The sequence below is a fragment of the Solanum dulcamara genome, chromosome 3 (genome assembly GCF_947179165.1).
Source record: "Solanum dulcamara chromosome 3, daSolDulc1.2, whole genome shotgun sequence".
Classification (NCBI taxonomy): domain Eukaryota; kingdom Viridiplantae; phylum Streptophyta; class Magnoliopsida; order Solanales; family Solanaceae; genus Solanum; species Solanum dulcamara.
In genome coordinates, this window is record NC_077239.1 from 73,728,625 (window position 1) to 73,747,251 (window position 18,627).

General features: G+C 33.2%; 2 protein-coding genes across 3 annotated transcripts; both read left to right on the forward strand.

Moving 5' to 3' along the window:
* The first annotated feature begins 2,173 nt into the window (after positions 1 to 2,173).
* On the forward strand, positions 2,174 to 6,860 carry LOC129881773 (secreted RxLR effector protein 161-like). The gene is made up of 2 exons (XM_055955881.1): positions 2,174 to 4,275; positions 6,549 to 6,860. Exon 1 carries the CDS (start codon positions 2,431 to 2,433, stop codon positions 3,199 to 3,201), a length of 771 nt encoding a protein of 256 aa, XP_055811856.1. The 5' UTR covers positions 2,174 to 2,430; the 3' UTR covers positions 3,202 to 4,275; positions 6,549 to 6,860.
* Positions 6,861 to 9,816: 2,956 nt separating this feature from the next.
* LOC129882895 (zerumbone synthase-like) lies at positions 9,817 to 16,638 on the forward strand. Of its 2 annotated transcripts, none has more exons than XM_055957382.1 (3): positions 9,817 to 10,160; positions 15,377 to 15,636; positions 15,996 to 16,638. In XM_055957382.1, the coding sequence occupies exons 1-3, from the start codon at positions 10,078 to 10,080 to the stop codon at positions 16,535 to 16,537; spliced, it is 885 nt and encodes a 294-aa protein (XP_055813357.1). In that variant the 5' UTR covers positions 9,817 to 10,077; the 3' UTR covers positions 16,538 to 16,638. The 2 variants fall into 2 exon arrangements, with proteins under 2 accessions (XP_055813357.1, XP_055813356.1); XM_055957381.1 differs by lacking the exon at positions 9,817 to 10,160 and adding an exon at positions 13,180 to 13,448.
* The last annotated feature ends 1,989 nt before the right edge of the window (positions 16,639 to 18,627 follow it).

Here is an 18,627-nt window from a genome sequence, read left to right on the forward strand (position 1 = left end):
TGACCCTTAAACTAACTCGTCCGAAAACTTAATCGATTGGAGTTCTTTGGACTCGACTTGGTGTTAGAGATCCCTTATGACCCCTAAACACATCTAACACACTTCAAATACTTAGGAATTAATCCTAACTCATGTGTAGAATTACAAGTCCTCCTGTCCGAGTCTACACTCACGTGAAGAAATGTTCGAATCTTAGCGAAAAATTTTGGGGGGTGTTACAAAAATAATGCTAGACTATAAGTCAAAGGGATAGGCATTTGCAAAGTAGACTTGCGTGGTGGCCGATCTTTGATGTTGCATGACGTCTTATATGCTTTAGAGATTCGACAAAACTTAGTATCTATGTTTGTTCTTCTAGATGTTGGTTTTGATTTGTTTTTCAGTCGCAATGATATTAGAATAGCTCTAGATAATGTTTTATATGATTTTGGACTTCATTATAATCGTTTTGTCGTTTTAGGTTGTAATCCTTCAACTTATGACTATTATGTTGACTATTGTGTAATGACATGTGATTCTATTAGCAATGATATTGATGTTATTATATGACATGCAAGATTAGGTTACATAGGGCAAGATCGAATGAATAGATTGGAAAAGTATGGACATTTAGGTCCTTTCTCTAAAATTGATATGCCAACTTGTGAAAATTGTCTTGCTGGAAAGATTACACGTAAACCATTTGGAAATTCTAAAAGAGCTGAATTCCCACTTCAATTAATCCATCCTGATATTTGTGGTCCAATGAATATGAGATCAAGGTCTGGTGCCACATACTTCATTACATTTATTGATGATTTCACGCGTTTTGGTTATGTTCATTTGATTTCTCATAAATCTGAAGCACTTGAGTGCTTTAAAAGATATATGAATGAAGTTGAAAATCAATTAAATAAAAGAATAAAGGCTTTAAGGACAGATCGAGGACATGAATATCTTTCAAAATAATTTGAAGGATTATGTATTGAAAATGGCATTATTAGATAACTATCTACTCCTTATACACCTTAACAAAATAGTTTAGCTGAAAGAAGAAATAGAACATTATTGGACATGACAAGATCAATGACTATCTCTTTCTGGGAGATACATTATTAACTGCGGCTTACTTATTGAATAAAGTGCCTTCTAAATCAGTATCATCCACTCCTTATAAACTTTGGACTGGTCATAAAACGAACTTGAATGATCTATGACCTTGAGGTTATGCTGCATCTATTAAAGACCATTTTGGTGAGTTTGGTAAACTAAATTTAAAAGGAAAGAAATAAATCTTTATTAGATACTCAGAACGCTCCAAAGGGTATGTGTTCATTGATGAATTGAAAGATGGAAGTATTACTGTAATGGAATCACGAGATGTCAATTTTTTGGAAAATGATTTTCCCAAAAATGGTGAAATATATGAAGGTGAGCCTCTCTACGAAAAGTTGAATTTAGAATATCAGATAATGTCTTCGGACATACTTGATAGATTAATGAATCAAGAAATGATTCGTGGTCCAAGTGAGAGTTTTGAATCTCAAAATCCTATAAAGGAATCTGAACTTTATCTACGTAAGAGTACAAGAAAGAGTGTACCTAAACAATATTATGAGATTGAGGATTATGTTTTCTTGGTATCTCCGACAGAATTAGATGAACCTAATTCTGTGAATGAGGCTTTATTGAGCTCTAAAAGGATAAATGGTTAAAAGCGATAAAAGAAGAATTAAAGTCCATAAAAATCAACAAAGTCTGGGATCTAGTTAATCTTCCTCAATAACGTAGAGCTATTGGGAATAAATGGATTCTCAAGGTTAAACGCAAATCGTATGGGTCAATAGAAATACACAAAGCACGATTGGTGGTAAAAGGTTTTACTCAAGAAGTTGGAATAGATTATGAGGAAACTTTTTCACCAGTTATGAAGTTTACCTCTATGCGATTACTTTTTGCTATTGTTGCACGTTTAGATTTAGAATTACACCAAATTGATGTGAAGACCGCTTTTCTCAATGGAGAACTAAAAGAGGAAATCCACATGGAACAAGTAGTAGGTTTCGTTGTTAAAGGCCAAAAAAAGAAAGTTTGTAAATTGAAAAGATTAATTTATGGCCTAAAGCAATCTTCGAGGCAGTGGTACTTGAGATTTCATAAAGAGGTGATTTTATTTGATTTCACCATGATCGATGAAGACCATTGCATCTATATAAAAAAGCCTGATGGAATGTTTGTAATTCTTTCTCTTTACGTGGATGATATTTTATTCGTCGAAAATAATTTAGAATATGTAAAAACTGTTAAGTCATGGCTTTCAAAGTCATTTGATATGAATGACATAGGTGAAGCAGACTATATATTGGGTGTTAAGATCTAAAGAGATCTTTCTAAGAAATTCTTGAGTTATCTCAAGAAACATACATAAATAAAATATTGAAACACTTTCGAATGAATAGTTGCAAGCTTATGGATACTCCTGTAGCAAGAGGTGAAACTTTAAGCCTAGAAATGTGTCCAAAGACTAAAAAAGAAAAGAAAAACATGTCTCGAGTTTCATATTCAAGTGCTATCGGGAGTTTGATGTATATAATGTGTACTTGCCCAGATATTTCTTATGCCGTGAGTCTGGTTAGCAGGTATCAGTCTAATCCTGGAAGAGACCATTGGAAAGCAGTGGAGAAAATATTCCGATATCTGAAGGGAACTGTAGATTATTCACTGTGCTATAGTGGATCTGATTTATTCCTGAGAGGTTACGCAGATGTTGTTTGGGCTGGAGATCGGAATGATAGAAAATCAACCTCTGATTATGCTTTCTTACTTAATAGTGGTGCTATTTCATGGAAAAGTAAGAAACAAACTTGCACAACTCTTTCAATCATGGAATCTGAATTCGTAGCTTGTGCATCTGCAGTACAAGAAGCTGTTTGGTTAAAGAGACTATTTGAGCATTTAAATATTGCAAAGAATTCTAAGGGTCCCTTGATTTTAAATTGCGATGGTCATGTGGCTATCTCATATACAAATGATCCTAAATATCACAGCAAAACCAAACGCATTGACATCAAGTATAACTTTGTGAGAGATATAGTAGTAAGTGGAGAAATAAATTTACAATATATTCCTACTCGTGAAATGATAGCTGATCCTTTTACAAAAGCGATATCCAGAGACTTGTTTGAGAAACATGTTGAGGCTTTAGGTTTGCGTAGAATATAATAATATTTATTTATTATAAAACAACTTAGTTGTTATAATATTCTCATCAATATGGACTATTGAATTTATATTCATATCTTATATATATGTGATAATGTTATTTGAAATAAAGTGTGTTGGACAAGTCGCGAGATGGCTCTCTCACATAAGCAATCGTCTCTTACATCAGAGAATGTGAAGAAATATTTTTTACTACCATGATATGACTTGCTTTATATACCAGATAAGAGTCTCTCTAAAAAAATAAATTTGAGGATCATTGAAGAGAGAAACTCGGGGTTAGACATCTAGAGGTGTTTAGATCAAGGTCTGTACGATGTTGGATAATTAAAATAATGAAAAAATGCACCAGTATAAGGTGAAAACATCGTGGCACGTGTTTTCATACCACGCGTATTAAGTGATCAATGGGTTAATGAAAGAATGGTTCCTTGCTTCTTCATTGTGTGAGATCCCGAAAAGTTCAATGAACTTTTCATTAGAATACCCTTTGACCTTTTACTGTTTCTTGAAGTTTCGATTGGTGTTATTAAGAGTTATTAAGAAGAAATAGCAGGGTGACAGGGTAAGGGGGTGGGGGGGGTTGAGAACCTGAAAAGCCTTTTCATTCGTCTCATGCTTTGGTTCTTCCATAGTTTTGATCACACAGTGATGTTCTGGATCTGCACATAAGTGTCGTTAATTTGCCTGGTTGGATGCCATATGCATTTTCTTCTACTTTTTACTTTTGTACGCCCTTTCGCAGTGCTAGAAAACAGCAGCAATATTCTTGAGATTGATATTTCTAGTTATTGGGCTGTTCTCATGGACAGGATCAAAGTTCATTTGGACATTGATACTTCTACGTTCTTTCCATATTAGTTTTCCATTCACCTGTTCTATTTATCCTTAGTAGTTTTATCATTGAACTAGATAATTTTGGTGCTGGTAAGTCCTTTCCACTTTATCATGTTCCCCCAAAAAAGTTTCATGTTGTCTTCAGTTGTTCTATACCACTTTATCTAAGTTGATTTTCTTTTACAGGTAGAAACTGGTATCATTGAAGATGCAACTTTTCTTAATGCAGTCGTGAAGGTACTTATGTGGTTAAATGACAATATTCTTTTGATGCTTATTTCCTTTTAAGGCCTCTTCTTTGAAGCTCAATATTTTCTCTTTCACTTTTCTAATTGTTTACTGAAGTTTATCGATTTATCTCTTTATCTCTTTCTGCGATTAGTATTTGTGGAGAGTTGAACCTGTAACTCCTACCAAGTATATCCCTTAGCTCCTACCCACATTCTATTCTGACCCTTACTATTAAACCTGTAGCAAACTGTTGATCTCAGCTCATCCTTGCTCAGTGATCTCTTCATTGCTGTGTTTAGGAGTTGAGACTAAATTCCTGTTATCTGATGTCCAAGCCATATATGGTTATGTACGCATAGGAAACAACATAATCTGATATAAATATTGTATGCTAGTCTAAAAAACAAACTGTTGGTGGCTCCTTTTTGTATGTTTAGTTAGCTCTTGCAATTGTTGATAGTTGACCTTCAATATTTTAGCATTAAGGTCTAAAAGCCAGCCCTAACTTCTCAAATATTTTAAAAAATTAACTATACTATAGTTTTATGTACCGTGAAATATCAGAGATATTGGAAATCCATTGAGTTTATGAACATATTGGAAGCATAGAGGAGAATGATGATAACTCACTAAACAAACTTCAATTCAATCTGTCAACGATTGCAAATTTAATGAAGTGAGTGAAGGACAGCAAAGATATATCGATATTATTGAAGACATAAAATGTAGACTAAGATTCCTTTAGATCTATTATGGCAAAATTCCAAGCTGCTCTATACTTCTTGTCACCTTAAACACTTATAAATGCTTGAGGTTCTCAACATGTGTTTCTTCACCTTGCTTGCATAGAGGTTTTGTTTGCGTAGGTCTAAACTATAAATAGTATTCTATGATTTCTCCCATTAAATATGAAGCTATTTCTTACAGTCAAAAGAATTGATGTCCAAATCGTTATATTTGCATTAAATATGTTTAGGCTCTATCATTTAATATAGTTTAGGCCATGTTTTATTCTATTGAATAGTTTCCTAAGATGATTTCTGTGAAATGATATTGAAAAAAATATGTTTAGGGCTTAAAAGAAAGAATTAAATGGATATGAACAAGGAGTTACAGATAGATCATGTGAGGTGGATGGGCTGGTCAATTTGATTAAAAATAAAGAACTCATAGCTATATTTATAGAGCGGGTCAGGGCTAATATAGGGTAGGCCAATTCCAAAGCTCACCTAGACCAGTTCCATTCCTATTAATAGTTGGTCTATACATAGCCAAAGATTTTTTTGTGAGTCTACAGTCCTAAAGTTTAGGGCTGTCCGTGGGATGGGACCTTGCTCAACCTGCCTAATCCCTTCCAGAAAATAAGGGCTTGAATCATCTGTTTAGCCCTACGGGGACCGGGTTTGGACAAAAATCAGACCCTGCCAAAAAACATGATTTGGTCTTGAACAAAAACAATAACCTTCAGCTAGTCCATGACTGGCCCTTTATGGCCATTATTTTGATATTAGTCATATCAATTATTTATGCATTTGAAAGTAATTTGCATTTTGATATTTATTTAGATTGATTTAAAAGGTTAATTGGTAAGAATGATAAAATGTTAGATTACTTTGAAAGTAATTTGCATTTTGATATTTTATTTAGATTGATTTAAAAGGTTATTCGGTAACAATGATAAAATGTTAGACTACTTTGTGTCTGTTTACTTGTTATTATTGTGTGCTCATAGTTATTAACTTGTTTAGTCTAAATCACATGCATTCTCAAATAGAATAAGCTTATTTTGTTCGAATTAATTTATTTTGATATAAAAGTTGATGATTATTAAATAATATGATTGTTAAATTTGATGATAAAATTGGGTAGAAGTTTTGATGGGGACCATTTGCTTCCCAAAACTAGTCCTTACTCGAATTTGGCTGGCGTAGACTTGACAATAAGATTATGAAGCTTGAGTGGGACATAGGTTTCTGAGCCATTAAAGATATATTGTCTTGTGCCTCTTCAACTAAATGGTTTAGTTCTTCCAGTTGGAAGATAATGTAAATGTACCATGTGAAACTAACTACTGACTTCTATATACTTCTGCTGTTAAGTTGTGTAGAGTGCAGACCTCCATCAACAATAAATGTCTTCTTCTTCTTCTTTCTTTTTATTTTTTTTAAGCATCAGAAAGGTATATCATATGTCACATATATCTGCATGTACAGTTGGATTTTGATAATTTTATAATGCAATGGACTCACTTTTTCCCTCTCCATCATGTTTATCTCTAGGTTTTCTGTACACACACTGCTCCAGATTATTCCCTCCCGTGGCAGAAGCAAAGACAATTTGCAAGTACTGGAAGGCATGCAATTCCAGCTTTCTCTCAACTTTAGTACTTCCTTTAAAAGTTGTGAGAAAAAGTAAAATTTCTTGCAAAGAGTAGTTTTCGATTGGGCCTAAATGCTTTGATTCTCATTATATTGCCAATTATACATAGAAGACAGAAGTTGCTAGGGGATTGGTGCATACAAATATTGTGCCTATTGAAATATCTACATATACAGATTTGCACATTGACTTATAATATCAAATAATCTCAAGAAAATTTCACTCTCCATCCCATTTTATACGCCAAGTGTTTGATTATACAGAGTTTAAGATATTAATTTGACTTAATTGTTATGTTAGTGGTAGTAGAAGAAACTATAGGATAGCAGGTTGAAAGTTAGTTTCATGAGGAAAAAACCACATCAAGATTTGTAACATATATAATTGGATGATTTTAAATTCCTTTTAGTTTAATGAGGAAAAAACCACATCAAGATTTGTAACATATATAATTGGATGATTTTAAATTCCTGAAAGTTGTGCTACTAGAATAAAATAATAGTTAGTGTAATGATGTCAAACATTTTAGGATGTCCCAAAATGGAAATAGTGTCATCTAAATTTGGGTGGAGGGAGTATTGACTATTGAAGCATTAACTAAAGTTTTTCTTAGCATATGGCATATATCATGATAGGATGACCTTTGAAAAGAATTTCAGTAGAAATAATTTACATATACCAGCAGAAAAAGTATACAACAACAACAACAACCCAGTGAAATCCCACAACATGGGGTCTGGGGAGGGTAGAATGTACGCAGACCTTACTCCTACCAAGGTAGGACGGCTGTTTCCTGGAGACCCTCGGCTCAGTAAAAGTATAAATGCATAAAAAATGTTAGATAAGAATAGAAAATTAAAAGATTTATGAGAAAAACAACAAACAAATAACGAATAGATAACAAATAAATACAAATAAATAAATACTAATAACAAATAACGATTAAATAAATAATGAAAGCGTCACAGGTAAAATTGAGTAATCAAAGCATAGAAAATAATAAATAATAACAGAAATAACAGAAATCAGAAGTCAAAGCGCAAGAGATCGTAATGCACTACTACACCTATGAATAGAGAAGAATAACGAGACTATGAACTAGCCTTCTACCCTAATGTGGGTCCTCCACACCCTCCTATCTAAGGTTATGTCCTCCGTAAGCTGTAACTGCGACATGTCCTGTCTAATCACCTCTCCCCAATACTTCTTCGGCCTACCCCTACCTCTTCTGTAACCATCCATGGCCAGCCTCTCACACCTCCGCACTGGGGCATCTGTGTCTCTCCTCTTCACATGTCCATACCATCTCAGTTGCATTTCCCGCATCTTGTCTTCCACCGAGGCCACTCCTACCTTGTCCCGAATAGCCTCATTTCTAATCCTGTCGCTCCTGGTGTGCCCACACATCCATCTCAGCATTCTCATCTCAGCAACTTTCATCTTTTGAATGTGAGAAGTCTTAACTGGCCAACACTCCGCCCCATACAGCATAGCCGGTCTAACCACCACTTTGTAGAACTTGCCCTTAAGTTTTGGTGGCACATTCTTGTCACATAGCACTCCGGAAGCGAGCCTCCATTTCATCCACCCTACCCCAATACGATGTGTGACATCATCGTCAATCTCCCCGCTGCCTTGCATGATAGACCCAAGATACTTGCAACTACTTCTCTTTTGGATGGCCTGAGCACCAAGCCTAACTTCAACGTCAACCTCCTGAGGTGTCTCACTGAACTTGCACTCTAAGTACTCTGTCTTTGTCCTACTCAACTTAAACCCTTTAGACTCCAAGGTATGTCTCCAATCCTCCAGCTTAGCGTTAACTCCGCGGCGAGTCTCATCGATCAGGACTATGTCATCCGCGAAAAGCATACACCATGGCACCGCACCTTGAATTTGTCGCGTCAATCCATCTATCACCAAGGCAAATAAAAAAGGACTAAGAGCTGATCCTTGATGCAACCCCATCACCACTGGGAAGTGCTCTGAGTCCCCTCCTACTGTCCTTACCCTGGTTTTGGCTCCCTCGTACATGTCCTTGATCACCCTAATGTATGCCATAGGTACACCTTTAGCCTCCAAACATGTCCATAGTATTTCTCTTGGGACTTTATCATAAGCCTTTTCTAGGTCGATGAATACCATATGCAAGTCCCTCTTCCTCTCCTTATGCTGCTCCACCAGTCTCCTCATAAGATGGATGGCTTCTATAGTTGAGCGTCCCGGCATAAATCCAAACTGGTTCTCTAAAATAGACACGTCTCTCCTCACCCTCATCTCTACCACTCTTTCCCACAGTTTCATAGTATGGCTTAGTAGCTTAATACCTCTATAGTTGTTGCAACTCTGGATATCCCCTTTGTTTTTGTATAGAGGGATCATTATGCTCGACCTCCATTCTTCGGGCATCGTTGCCGTTTTAAAGATGACATTAAATAACCTAGTCAACCACTCCAAACCTATTGAACTCGTGCTCTTCCAAAATTCCCCAAGAATCTCGTCAGGTCCAGTTGCTCTTCCCCAGCGCATCCTACGAACGATACTCTTAACCTCCTCGACCTTAATACTCCTGCAATACCCAAAATCGCAACGCCTCTCTGTATGTTCTAAATCTCCCAACACAAAGTCTCTGTCCCCTTCCTCATTCAAGAGTTTATGGAAATAGGACTGCCATCTCTGTTTAATGAGGGTCTCGTCTACCAATACTTTTCCATGCTCGTCCTTAATGCACTTCACTTGGTCCACATCGCGTGCCCTTCTCTCCCGCGCCCTGGCTAGCCTGAACAATTTTCTATCCCCACCTTTCTCTTCTAGTTCAGCATAAAGGCGTTCAAAAGCTGTTGTTTTTGCCGTCGAAACCGCCGACTTCGCCTCCTTTCTCGCTATTTTATAAAGTTCCCTATTCGTCCACTTCTCCACCTCATCTGTGCTTTCTATCAACTTTGCGTACGCCATCTTCTTTGCTTCCACCTTTTCTTGCACTTCTCCATTCCACCACCAGTCTCCTCGATGCCGACTACGACTACCAGTCTAGACTCCCAACACTTCCCTTGCCACAGTCCTAATACAACTAGCCGTCCTATCCCACATACTGGTCGCATCCCCATTACTATCCCAGGCCCCCATGGCCTTCAACTTCTCTCCCATCTCCAGGGCATTTGCAGTCGGGTTGTAAGGTTGTCTATCGGAATGACCTTACAGTCTTTGCACAGACCTCTATCGACCTTCCTCAGGAGTAAAAAGTCTATCTGAGTCTTAGCCACCGAACTATGGAATGTTACCAAGTGGTCTTCCTTCTTTGGGAAACTCGAATTGGCTATGACCAACCCAAAAGCTCTTGCGAATTCCAAAAGTGAAAGGCCTCCTACATTTCTGACCCCGTAGCCAAAGCCTCCATGCACATCATCATACCCTCCTGAAATAGACCCGATGTGCCCATTGAAATTCCCTCCCACGAAAAGCTTCTCAGTAGGTGGTATACCTCCCACTAACTCGTCCAAATCCTCCCAAAAGCGCCTCTTATCCTCCTCTCTTAAGCCCGCTTGTGGCGCATAAGCACTAATAATGTTGAATGTGCTCCCTTCAACGACCACCTTAATCGACATCATCCTATCGTTGACTCTCCTAACCTCCACTACCTGATCCCTTAGATCATTGTCTACTAAAATGCCTACCCCATTCCTATATTTCGATCTACCTGAAAACCAAAGCTTATACCCGTCTACCTCCCTAGCTTTAGAACCTACCCATTTGGTCTCTTAGACACAAGCTATATTTTGGTTATTCTATATCATATTTGTTGTTATAAGGGGTTGGAAATATTTTTGTATAGACGAGGGTTTTGGTGTTACTTATACAGACAAAGTTAATTTTTGTACTGATGAGGGGAGCATTCGTGTGCATTCCTGCTATTTGTAAAGATTTGGAATAGTTATGAGATATCAATTAGTGGAAAAGATTGGGTGCTCTTTGTAAGTTATTTTTTTTTAAGAATAATGTTTTTGAATGATGATCTCTACTTTTTGAATACAGTTTGTATGTTGAAATTATCTCCTTCATATTAATAAAATGAATCGGATATATAACAGTGGGACACTTAATTTACTTTTGATTATTTCTACAATTGATTAACTTCTTCCATTAGCTTACTTACTCCTCACCAGTGGCGGATCCAAAATTTTAAATATGGATGTTCAAAATTTAAATAAGTAGACACACTAGCTAGTCGAAGGGGGTTCGACATCTACTTTATATGCATAAAAAATTATTTTAACCATACATAAATAATATACTTTTCTGCCGAAGGGGGTTCGGATGAACCCCTCGGCATAAGGTGGGTCCGCCACTGCTCCTGACCATCTTTTATTAAGGGTATGTATGCAAAAATTCGAAGGTGTTACTCTGAAAAAATGGTTTTCTTGGTACACAATTAGTTGGTTGTAAAAGAATATTTAATTGGGCTAATTTCAAATATATACAATAAGGTAATTAATTTATAATAAATATAGTCATGTTTCTATTTACACAAAAAATAGTAGATATTTTAGGAATCACATGGTGTAGAGGGCACATTACCATTTTTCCTACCTTTTTTCAATTTACAAAAATCCCTTAAAACCATGATAATTCGGATACATTAATTCAGTAATTCGAATACATTAATTCAGTAATTCGGATACATTAATTAAGGTTTTATGTATCAACATGTAACATTTAAAGCATGATACGTTGAACATAGATATAATTTATGAATCAACATTAATGTATCCGAATTACAGAATTAATGTATCTTGATTACTGAATTAATTTATCCGAATGGAATGAAGGAATTTTTGAATTTTTTAAAAATGGATGAGAGTAATGAAAAATATGGTAAAATAAATGAATGTAATTAGATATTTTTTCCCAAAAAGAGGTTATGGCCCAAATTAGCCCAACTGCTGAGCTCAAAATCAGCCCAAGGCATTAGGCATTTTTTTGCTTCCTTTCCTTTTCTTTTTAATTTTGCCTTCCATTGCAACATTGATTTTTTTTTTTTATTAAAAAAAACTCTTTTTGTTGTTTCTTACCGCATTTTTAAAAATAAAAAATATCATGTTTTCAAAACTTTTTTCAATGATTTTTATTGTGTATATGTAATGTATCGATATTTTATAAATAGTTATGTAGTGTATATGTAAGGTATCAATATTGTATAAATAATTATGTAGTGTATATGTGATGTATTGATATTGTATAAATAATTATATAGTGTACATGTAATGCATCGATATTGTATAAATCGTGTACAAATATATATCAATATCATATAAATGGTATATAAATATGTATATATAATGTACAAATAATTATGTAGTGTGTATGTAATATATCAATATTGTATAAGCGTGCATCAATATTGTATAAATGATGTAATAAACACGTATATATGATGTATAAATAATTATGTAGTGTATATGTAATATATTGATATTGTATAAATGTGTATAATCATGTATCAATATTATATAAATAGTTATGTAATGTATCGATATTTATTTGACTATCATGCATTCTCACCTTAATAAATAAAAAAATAAACAAAAAAATAAAACGACATAAATATTCATTTTTTCCACAAAAGAAATGAAACAATTATAAAAGAAAAAAGAATAAATAAATCCATGATTTTTTTTAAAAAATAGCATAACAATTTTTTTTTTAAATAAGAAAGTAAATGGCCGAAGAAACATTTGCAGCAACTAGGGGTGTGCATTTTTTGGATTAAACTAAAAAACCAAACCAAATTAAATCGAATTTTAATTTGGATTTTTTTTTGGTTTGGTTTCAGATTAAAAATTTATTTTTTTTTGATTTTTTGATTTGGCTTCAAATTTAGAAAACAAATCGAAAAATCGAAAAAATCTAATTATATATATATAATTACATATATAATATTTAGGTTAAGAATTAAAGTTATAATTAACCACGTTCATCCCCATTTTTTAGTTAGACGATTTTTATTAGGGTTAGTAATTTAACATACTAGGACTGAGGTTATAATATTTTTAAACTAGAGTTAGTTTCATTATGATTTAGTTTAGATTTTATGTTAAGATATTTATTGATATAATTTAAGTTATTGTGCTCTAAAGTCTTACTCGTGACTTATATTAGAAAGTATATTTAATAAATTTAATATTATTACTCTTCCTTGTATGTAATTTTTATTTATTTTAAGCATACAAATATAACTTTGATTTTGCTATTAATTTTTTACATAACCGAATAGCCGAACCGAAAAAAGAAAAATCGAACCAAACTATATATTTTTTTTGGTTTAAATTGAATACACTTTTTCAAAAATAAAAATCGAAATCGAATAACACAAAATCGAATCGAAAAACAGCCGAGGGTCATTGGCTATTTTTTTTGATAAGACAAAATATCATGACCAATTTATTTGTAAACAAATTTGCAAATGGCCACCGGTGTAATTATCCCTATTTAATTTCCACGTACAGTTCACCATTATTTTGAACAATGTTTAATCAGTACGCATTTTTCTGAGCTCGTCCTTTGAATCTATTCGATCCGCCTAATTCAATTTAATTCGTCCAATTTGATACCCTATTACTCTCACATGTGTGGTTAGAAATGCACATGTCCTATATAGTCAACCTTACTAATAAATTCATCTAAAACCCAATTTTCTTAAGTGACAGTAGTGGGTATTTCTTATCAGTTTTCTCTTTAAGTCTACACCTACCTGAAGAAGAAGAAGAGGAGGAGGAGGCCAATATGCTGAGATTATCTTCAAGGTTAGTTCTCTCTTCTCACTCTCATCAATCTTTCTAACAACTTAGTTGAGCTAAATTCAGAATAAGTATAATCTTATTATATGTATAAAAAAGCAATTATTTGGTTGAATTTATAGGACTCATTCTAATTCTTCTTCTAACTGAAATCTGAATACAGCTAGTTAGACAGGGGGAGGGGATAAAAAAGAAATTGTAATTGAAGTTAAGTTTTAAAAAATGTATTAAGAAATTTAAAAATTGTGGTTTAACTTGAAAAAAGGTGAAATTTTGTGAAGGAAAAAGATTTTTTGTACTTACAAATTTGATACTTGTTTTCAATAAAACAAAATTAAAAACATTCCAATATATAATCAAAATTATTTTTAAAATACTTCCAAAGAAAAAAAATTCATGAACAAACAGCTCCTATATTAGATATTCTCTCTCTTCTCTGTTCTTGTAATTGGTAATTGTCAAATTTATTAGGCGTTTGACTATAAACAAAATATTTGTGTTGGTAATTTTTATAATCAAACGGTCCTTAATAAACAAAAACAGGATCATTCAATTCAATAATTTAGGATTATATGAATCCTGGCCCTGCCAATGACGTATTCGGTTTTGTTTTCATTTTCTCTCGTATTGCGCACCTTATCTCTACCTCTCATTTTTTTTTGTTTTCTTCTGTTTAACTTTGAACCAACTGAACTCACAGAATTATACAATTGCAACTACTCCACTCACATTGAGAGGTGTGCTCTCTCTCTATTTAATTGATATATAAAATACTTACTAACATTATGAGAGTAAAGGAATATACTGAGTGGTTTGGTTTGAATACAAACTATGATAAGATAAGTTATGATGAGATTAATTATAATGGGATATTGTGATAAATTTATTTCTTATTGAGTGTTTGGTTTGTTGTATTCAAAATAATATGCATTTTATAAATATTAAGAATAAATTAATTATTTGTTTACAAAAATATCATTTATGAATGTAAAAAGTGATGTATAAAAAGAGTTTAAAAGAGATATTTTTATCATTTACCTACTTTATTACGAAATAAATTATTCCAAATTTATCAATTAAATTATAAATTAAATAACACTATAATTTAATTCTAAAATTATTTGATATTGTCCTTTACCCCAAACGATCCCTTAATGTCACAAGACCGTTGATCTTCTTGGACCGACAAAAAATGACAAGGGGTCATTTTGTGTTTCTTGAGCACATGTATATTATAATACTATTTGAATTGACAACATTACATGTCAGGTATCATAATTTGTGTATAAAAAGACAAAGAGGACGATAATTTTTTTTTAATCATATACATATGGATTTAGGGGTCATTTGATAGACTGTATTAGTAAAAATAATATATGCATTAATTTCATGTAGCTATTATACTTAGAAAATTTGAAATCAGATTTGTGGGATTGTTAGTAGCTATGCGTGCCTGAATATGTTGCAATCTAAAATTCCGGCAACAAGAGCAGCCGTTGGAGGGCGGCTCAATAAGACCAATAAGATTAGTAGCCTAAAACCAATTTAAATGAAAAGTCTTGCATTTTCTGCTCGATATTTTTAAAAAAACTTATGAATTTATTATAGGTAAATATTTGACTTCTTTCTTTTTTAACTAATGTTCTTGGATTCGAATTTCAGAATGAAAAAGTCTTGATAAAGAGCATTTTTCTCATTACTTGCCCTGCATGTCTCAAAATTAAATTAACCGAAAAATTCAATATAAACATCAAACACCAAATAAAAATAAATAAGTTGGGTCCGCCAAAAATTTGGGGCCTAAAGCCTTCGTTTTGATTGCTCGACCCTCTTGCCAGTCCTCAGTGCTATGATTACAAAATTCTTCTTTTTATGTAAAAATGAGTTGTTAATTTGTCCAAAGTTAAAAAGAGAGTTAATTTTGTGAATGTAAGGAAACTAGAAGGCAAAGTGGCGCTGATCACAGGAGCAGCAAGTGGAATCGGAAAAGAAACTGCCGCGAAATTCATTAACAACGGTGCCAAAGTCATAATAGCAGATGTACAAAAGCAGCTCGGCCAAGAGACGGCTTCCGAGCTCGGACCTAACGCCTCCTTTATGGTCTGCGATGTCACAAAAGAATCCGACGTCTCCAATGCGGTGGATTTCACCGTGTCCAGCCACGGACAACTCGACATTATGTACAACAATGCAGGTAATAAGAGGCGAATTCAGCATATGAATAACCCACATATAAAAGTACTACTCTTTTTACCAGCTTACCTATTCCTAATATTTATCAGACAGACTAATTCGTACTTTTTCTGTTTCAATTTAATTGTTAAATTTTGACTTTTACATAGTTTAAGAAAGTAAATAAAATTTTTGAATTTTGCGGGTTTATTTCTAAACTAAAGATACGTACAATATATTAGAAATATCTTTTAATCTCGTAGTCTTAAACATATTATGTGAAAAATTAAAATTAAAAAGTTATCAAAAAAAATAGACAAATTAAAACAGAGGATCGAATTTAAACTAATTACAAAATTTTGTACCCCTCTCTGCTCGTAGGTATTGCTTGTCGTACCCCACGGAACATAGCCGATCTTGACCTCGATACATTCGACCGGGTCATGGCTATCAACGTCCGAGGGGTGATAGCAGGAATTAAGCACGCGGCTCGGGTGATGATCCCACGGAAAACTGGTTCCATATTGTGCACAGCTAGCGTCACGGGGGTGATAGGAGGTCTAGCTCAGCCCACATATTCGACAACCAAATCCTGCGTGATCGGAATCATGAGATCCGTAACAGCAGAACTATGCCAGCACGGAATCAGAATCAATTGCGTATCGCCCTTTGCAATTCCAACCTCGTTCTATATGGATGAGATGAAAATGTACTACCCGGAAGTGGAATCTGAAGTTCTTGTTAATATGTTACATCGCACGAGTGAGTTGAAAGGAGCCTACTGTGAGCCAATTGATGTGGCTAATGCTGCTCTGTTTTTGGCTAGTGATGATGCCAAGTATGTTAGTGGCCACAATTTAGTGATAGATGGAGGTTTCACATCCTATAAAAGTTTAAACTTCCCCATGTCTGATCTAGAATAGTACACCTTCCATCGTTTCAATTAAAGTGTGTTAATTTGATTGGACACAAAGTTTAATAAATAAATAAGAAATTTTTGAATTTTGTGATTTTAAATTAAAAATGAGTGCAATCCTTTAAATCTCGTGGTCTTGAATTTTCCATATGAGATGTTGAAATTTGAAAATTTATATATTTTTTTTGAACAGACTAAAAAGGAAAAATAAAACATTTAAATTGGGACGGACAGAGTAACACTCTACAAAGGTGTTACTAGAAGTCGGGTACTTAGATAATTTTCAAATGCCCATTGCAACTCTTCTTCGTCATCAATAGTGTTTCAGTTGGCAGATGATTGTCCAAGTTTGTTCTAATGGGAATTCAGGAAATTGACATTTTATTTGCAAATGCGTGCTGATGCGTGTTATGATGAATTTAAATCCTTTCTTTTCTCTATTAATTCATTATTATTGAATAGAGTTGTACTCCTTGTTAGCCAAAGATATTGTCAATAAAAAACTGTTGCAAGTTGACAAAAAAGAGACTAGACCAACTCTTGACTTGTAGAAATTTGCCATCACCACAGCCCACAGGAGGTTGTAAAGTGGAAAAATATATTTTATTGATGTTTACATCAAATTTATTTAATCATAAAGAATGCTATCGAGGAATAAGGGTCGTTTGGTAAGAAATATTATGAGAAATAGTTTATGTATTATGTATGATATTATTTAATAATATGTTTGTTAGGAATTTTGGGCCTGTGTATAACTAATTCATGGATTAATTATATACCTTACATTGTATTAACTAGTACCTTTCATTTGGTGGTTTTAGTAATAAATAGGTTTAATACCATGGAATTAAGCTACGTAAAGATAAAAGTATCCCTCAAGTTCTTTTAATCATTTTATTTATTTTCTTGATTTTATGTTTTTAAGAAAATTTATTTAAATAAATTAGCTTACAATTTTATTAGTTAGAGAGAGTTGTTTGTTGCTAAATAAATCAAAATACAAATCAATACAATATTTGAAATGTGAGTTGTTTAACATTTGCTAATTGAAAAGACAAATATATTACTACATGACGTTTGCGATTTTAATTGAATGTATTATTTGTTGATATATACGTGGTTTTCTAATTATTTGTATTTTGAATAATTTATAAAATTGCATACATATTAAAACTACAACTTGCAATTTTTAGGTGTAAACGTAGATGGTTTATTCGATTTTACAACCGTTTACAGTTTTTCGATTTTCAAAGTAGATGGTCTATTTTTTTAAAATTGAAAATTGATATTTTGTGAGTGATCAATTTATTAAGATGACAATTATTTATCCTCAAATAATTCAAGTGAGAAAATAACAAACATAACAAAAAAAATTTCTTCTCCTAGTTAGTTAGAAGACCAAAAAATAAAATAAAATCTAATCTGGCATTTATATATCTTGACTCAATTACATAAAATAAAAAATGTCATAACAATTCAAGGATATAATTCCTAACACAAGATTAGGCGGGAAGCAATAAATCAAACACATAATAAAAAATAATCCATGCATTACTAATTCTTGTATTACTAATTTATGCATTATCAATTCCTGAATTATTGATCCCTACATTATTAATTTTTGTTCCAAACAACTCCTAATAGTTGTATTTGACCAATCAGTTTCAAAAAATAACCTAAGTGCTTGAGCCGGGGTCTAAAAGTGTTTCGGGTGGGGGGAATTTCCCCAGATTTAATATATCTTTCTCCGTTATCAATAATTAAAAGGACTAAAAATTACTATTTCTCGTAGATTAAGTAATTTTCTTCTGAAGAAGTTTTCTGAAATAAATTTATGTTTAAGTAATTATTTCTAGAAGCTACACGCTGTCACAAATATTTCAATTGAATTGGTAAAAAAGTAATAATAATTATTTTATATGAAAAATTAAAAAGCTTTATAATATTTTAGTGAAAGTTTATTTTCCAATTTGCATTTCCTAGTGAGCTCCAGTGGAAAAATCATGTTGGATTTTTTTTTATTTCTAATAATGACAACATATTTTAATGGCAAATTATTTTTAAGAAAAGAAGAAGAAGCAGCAGGAAAGGAATACC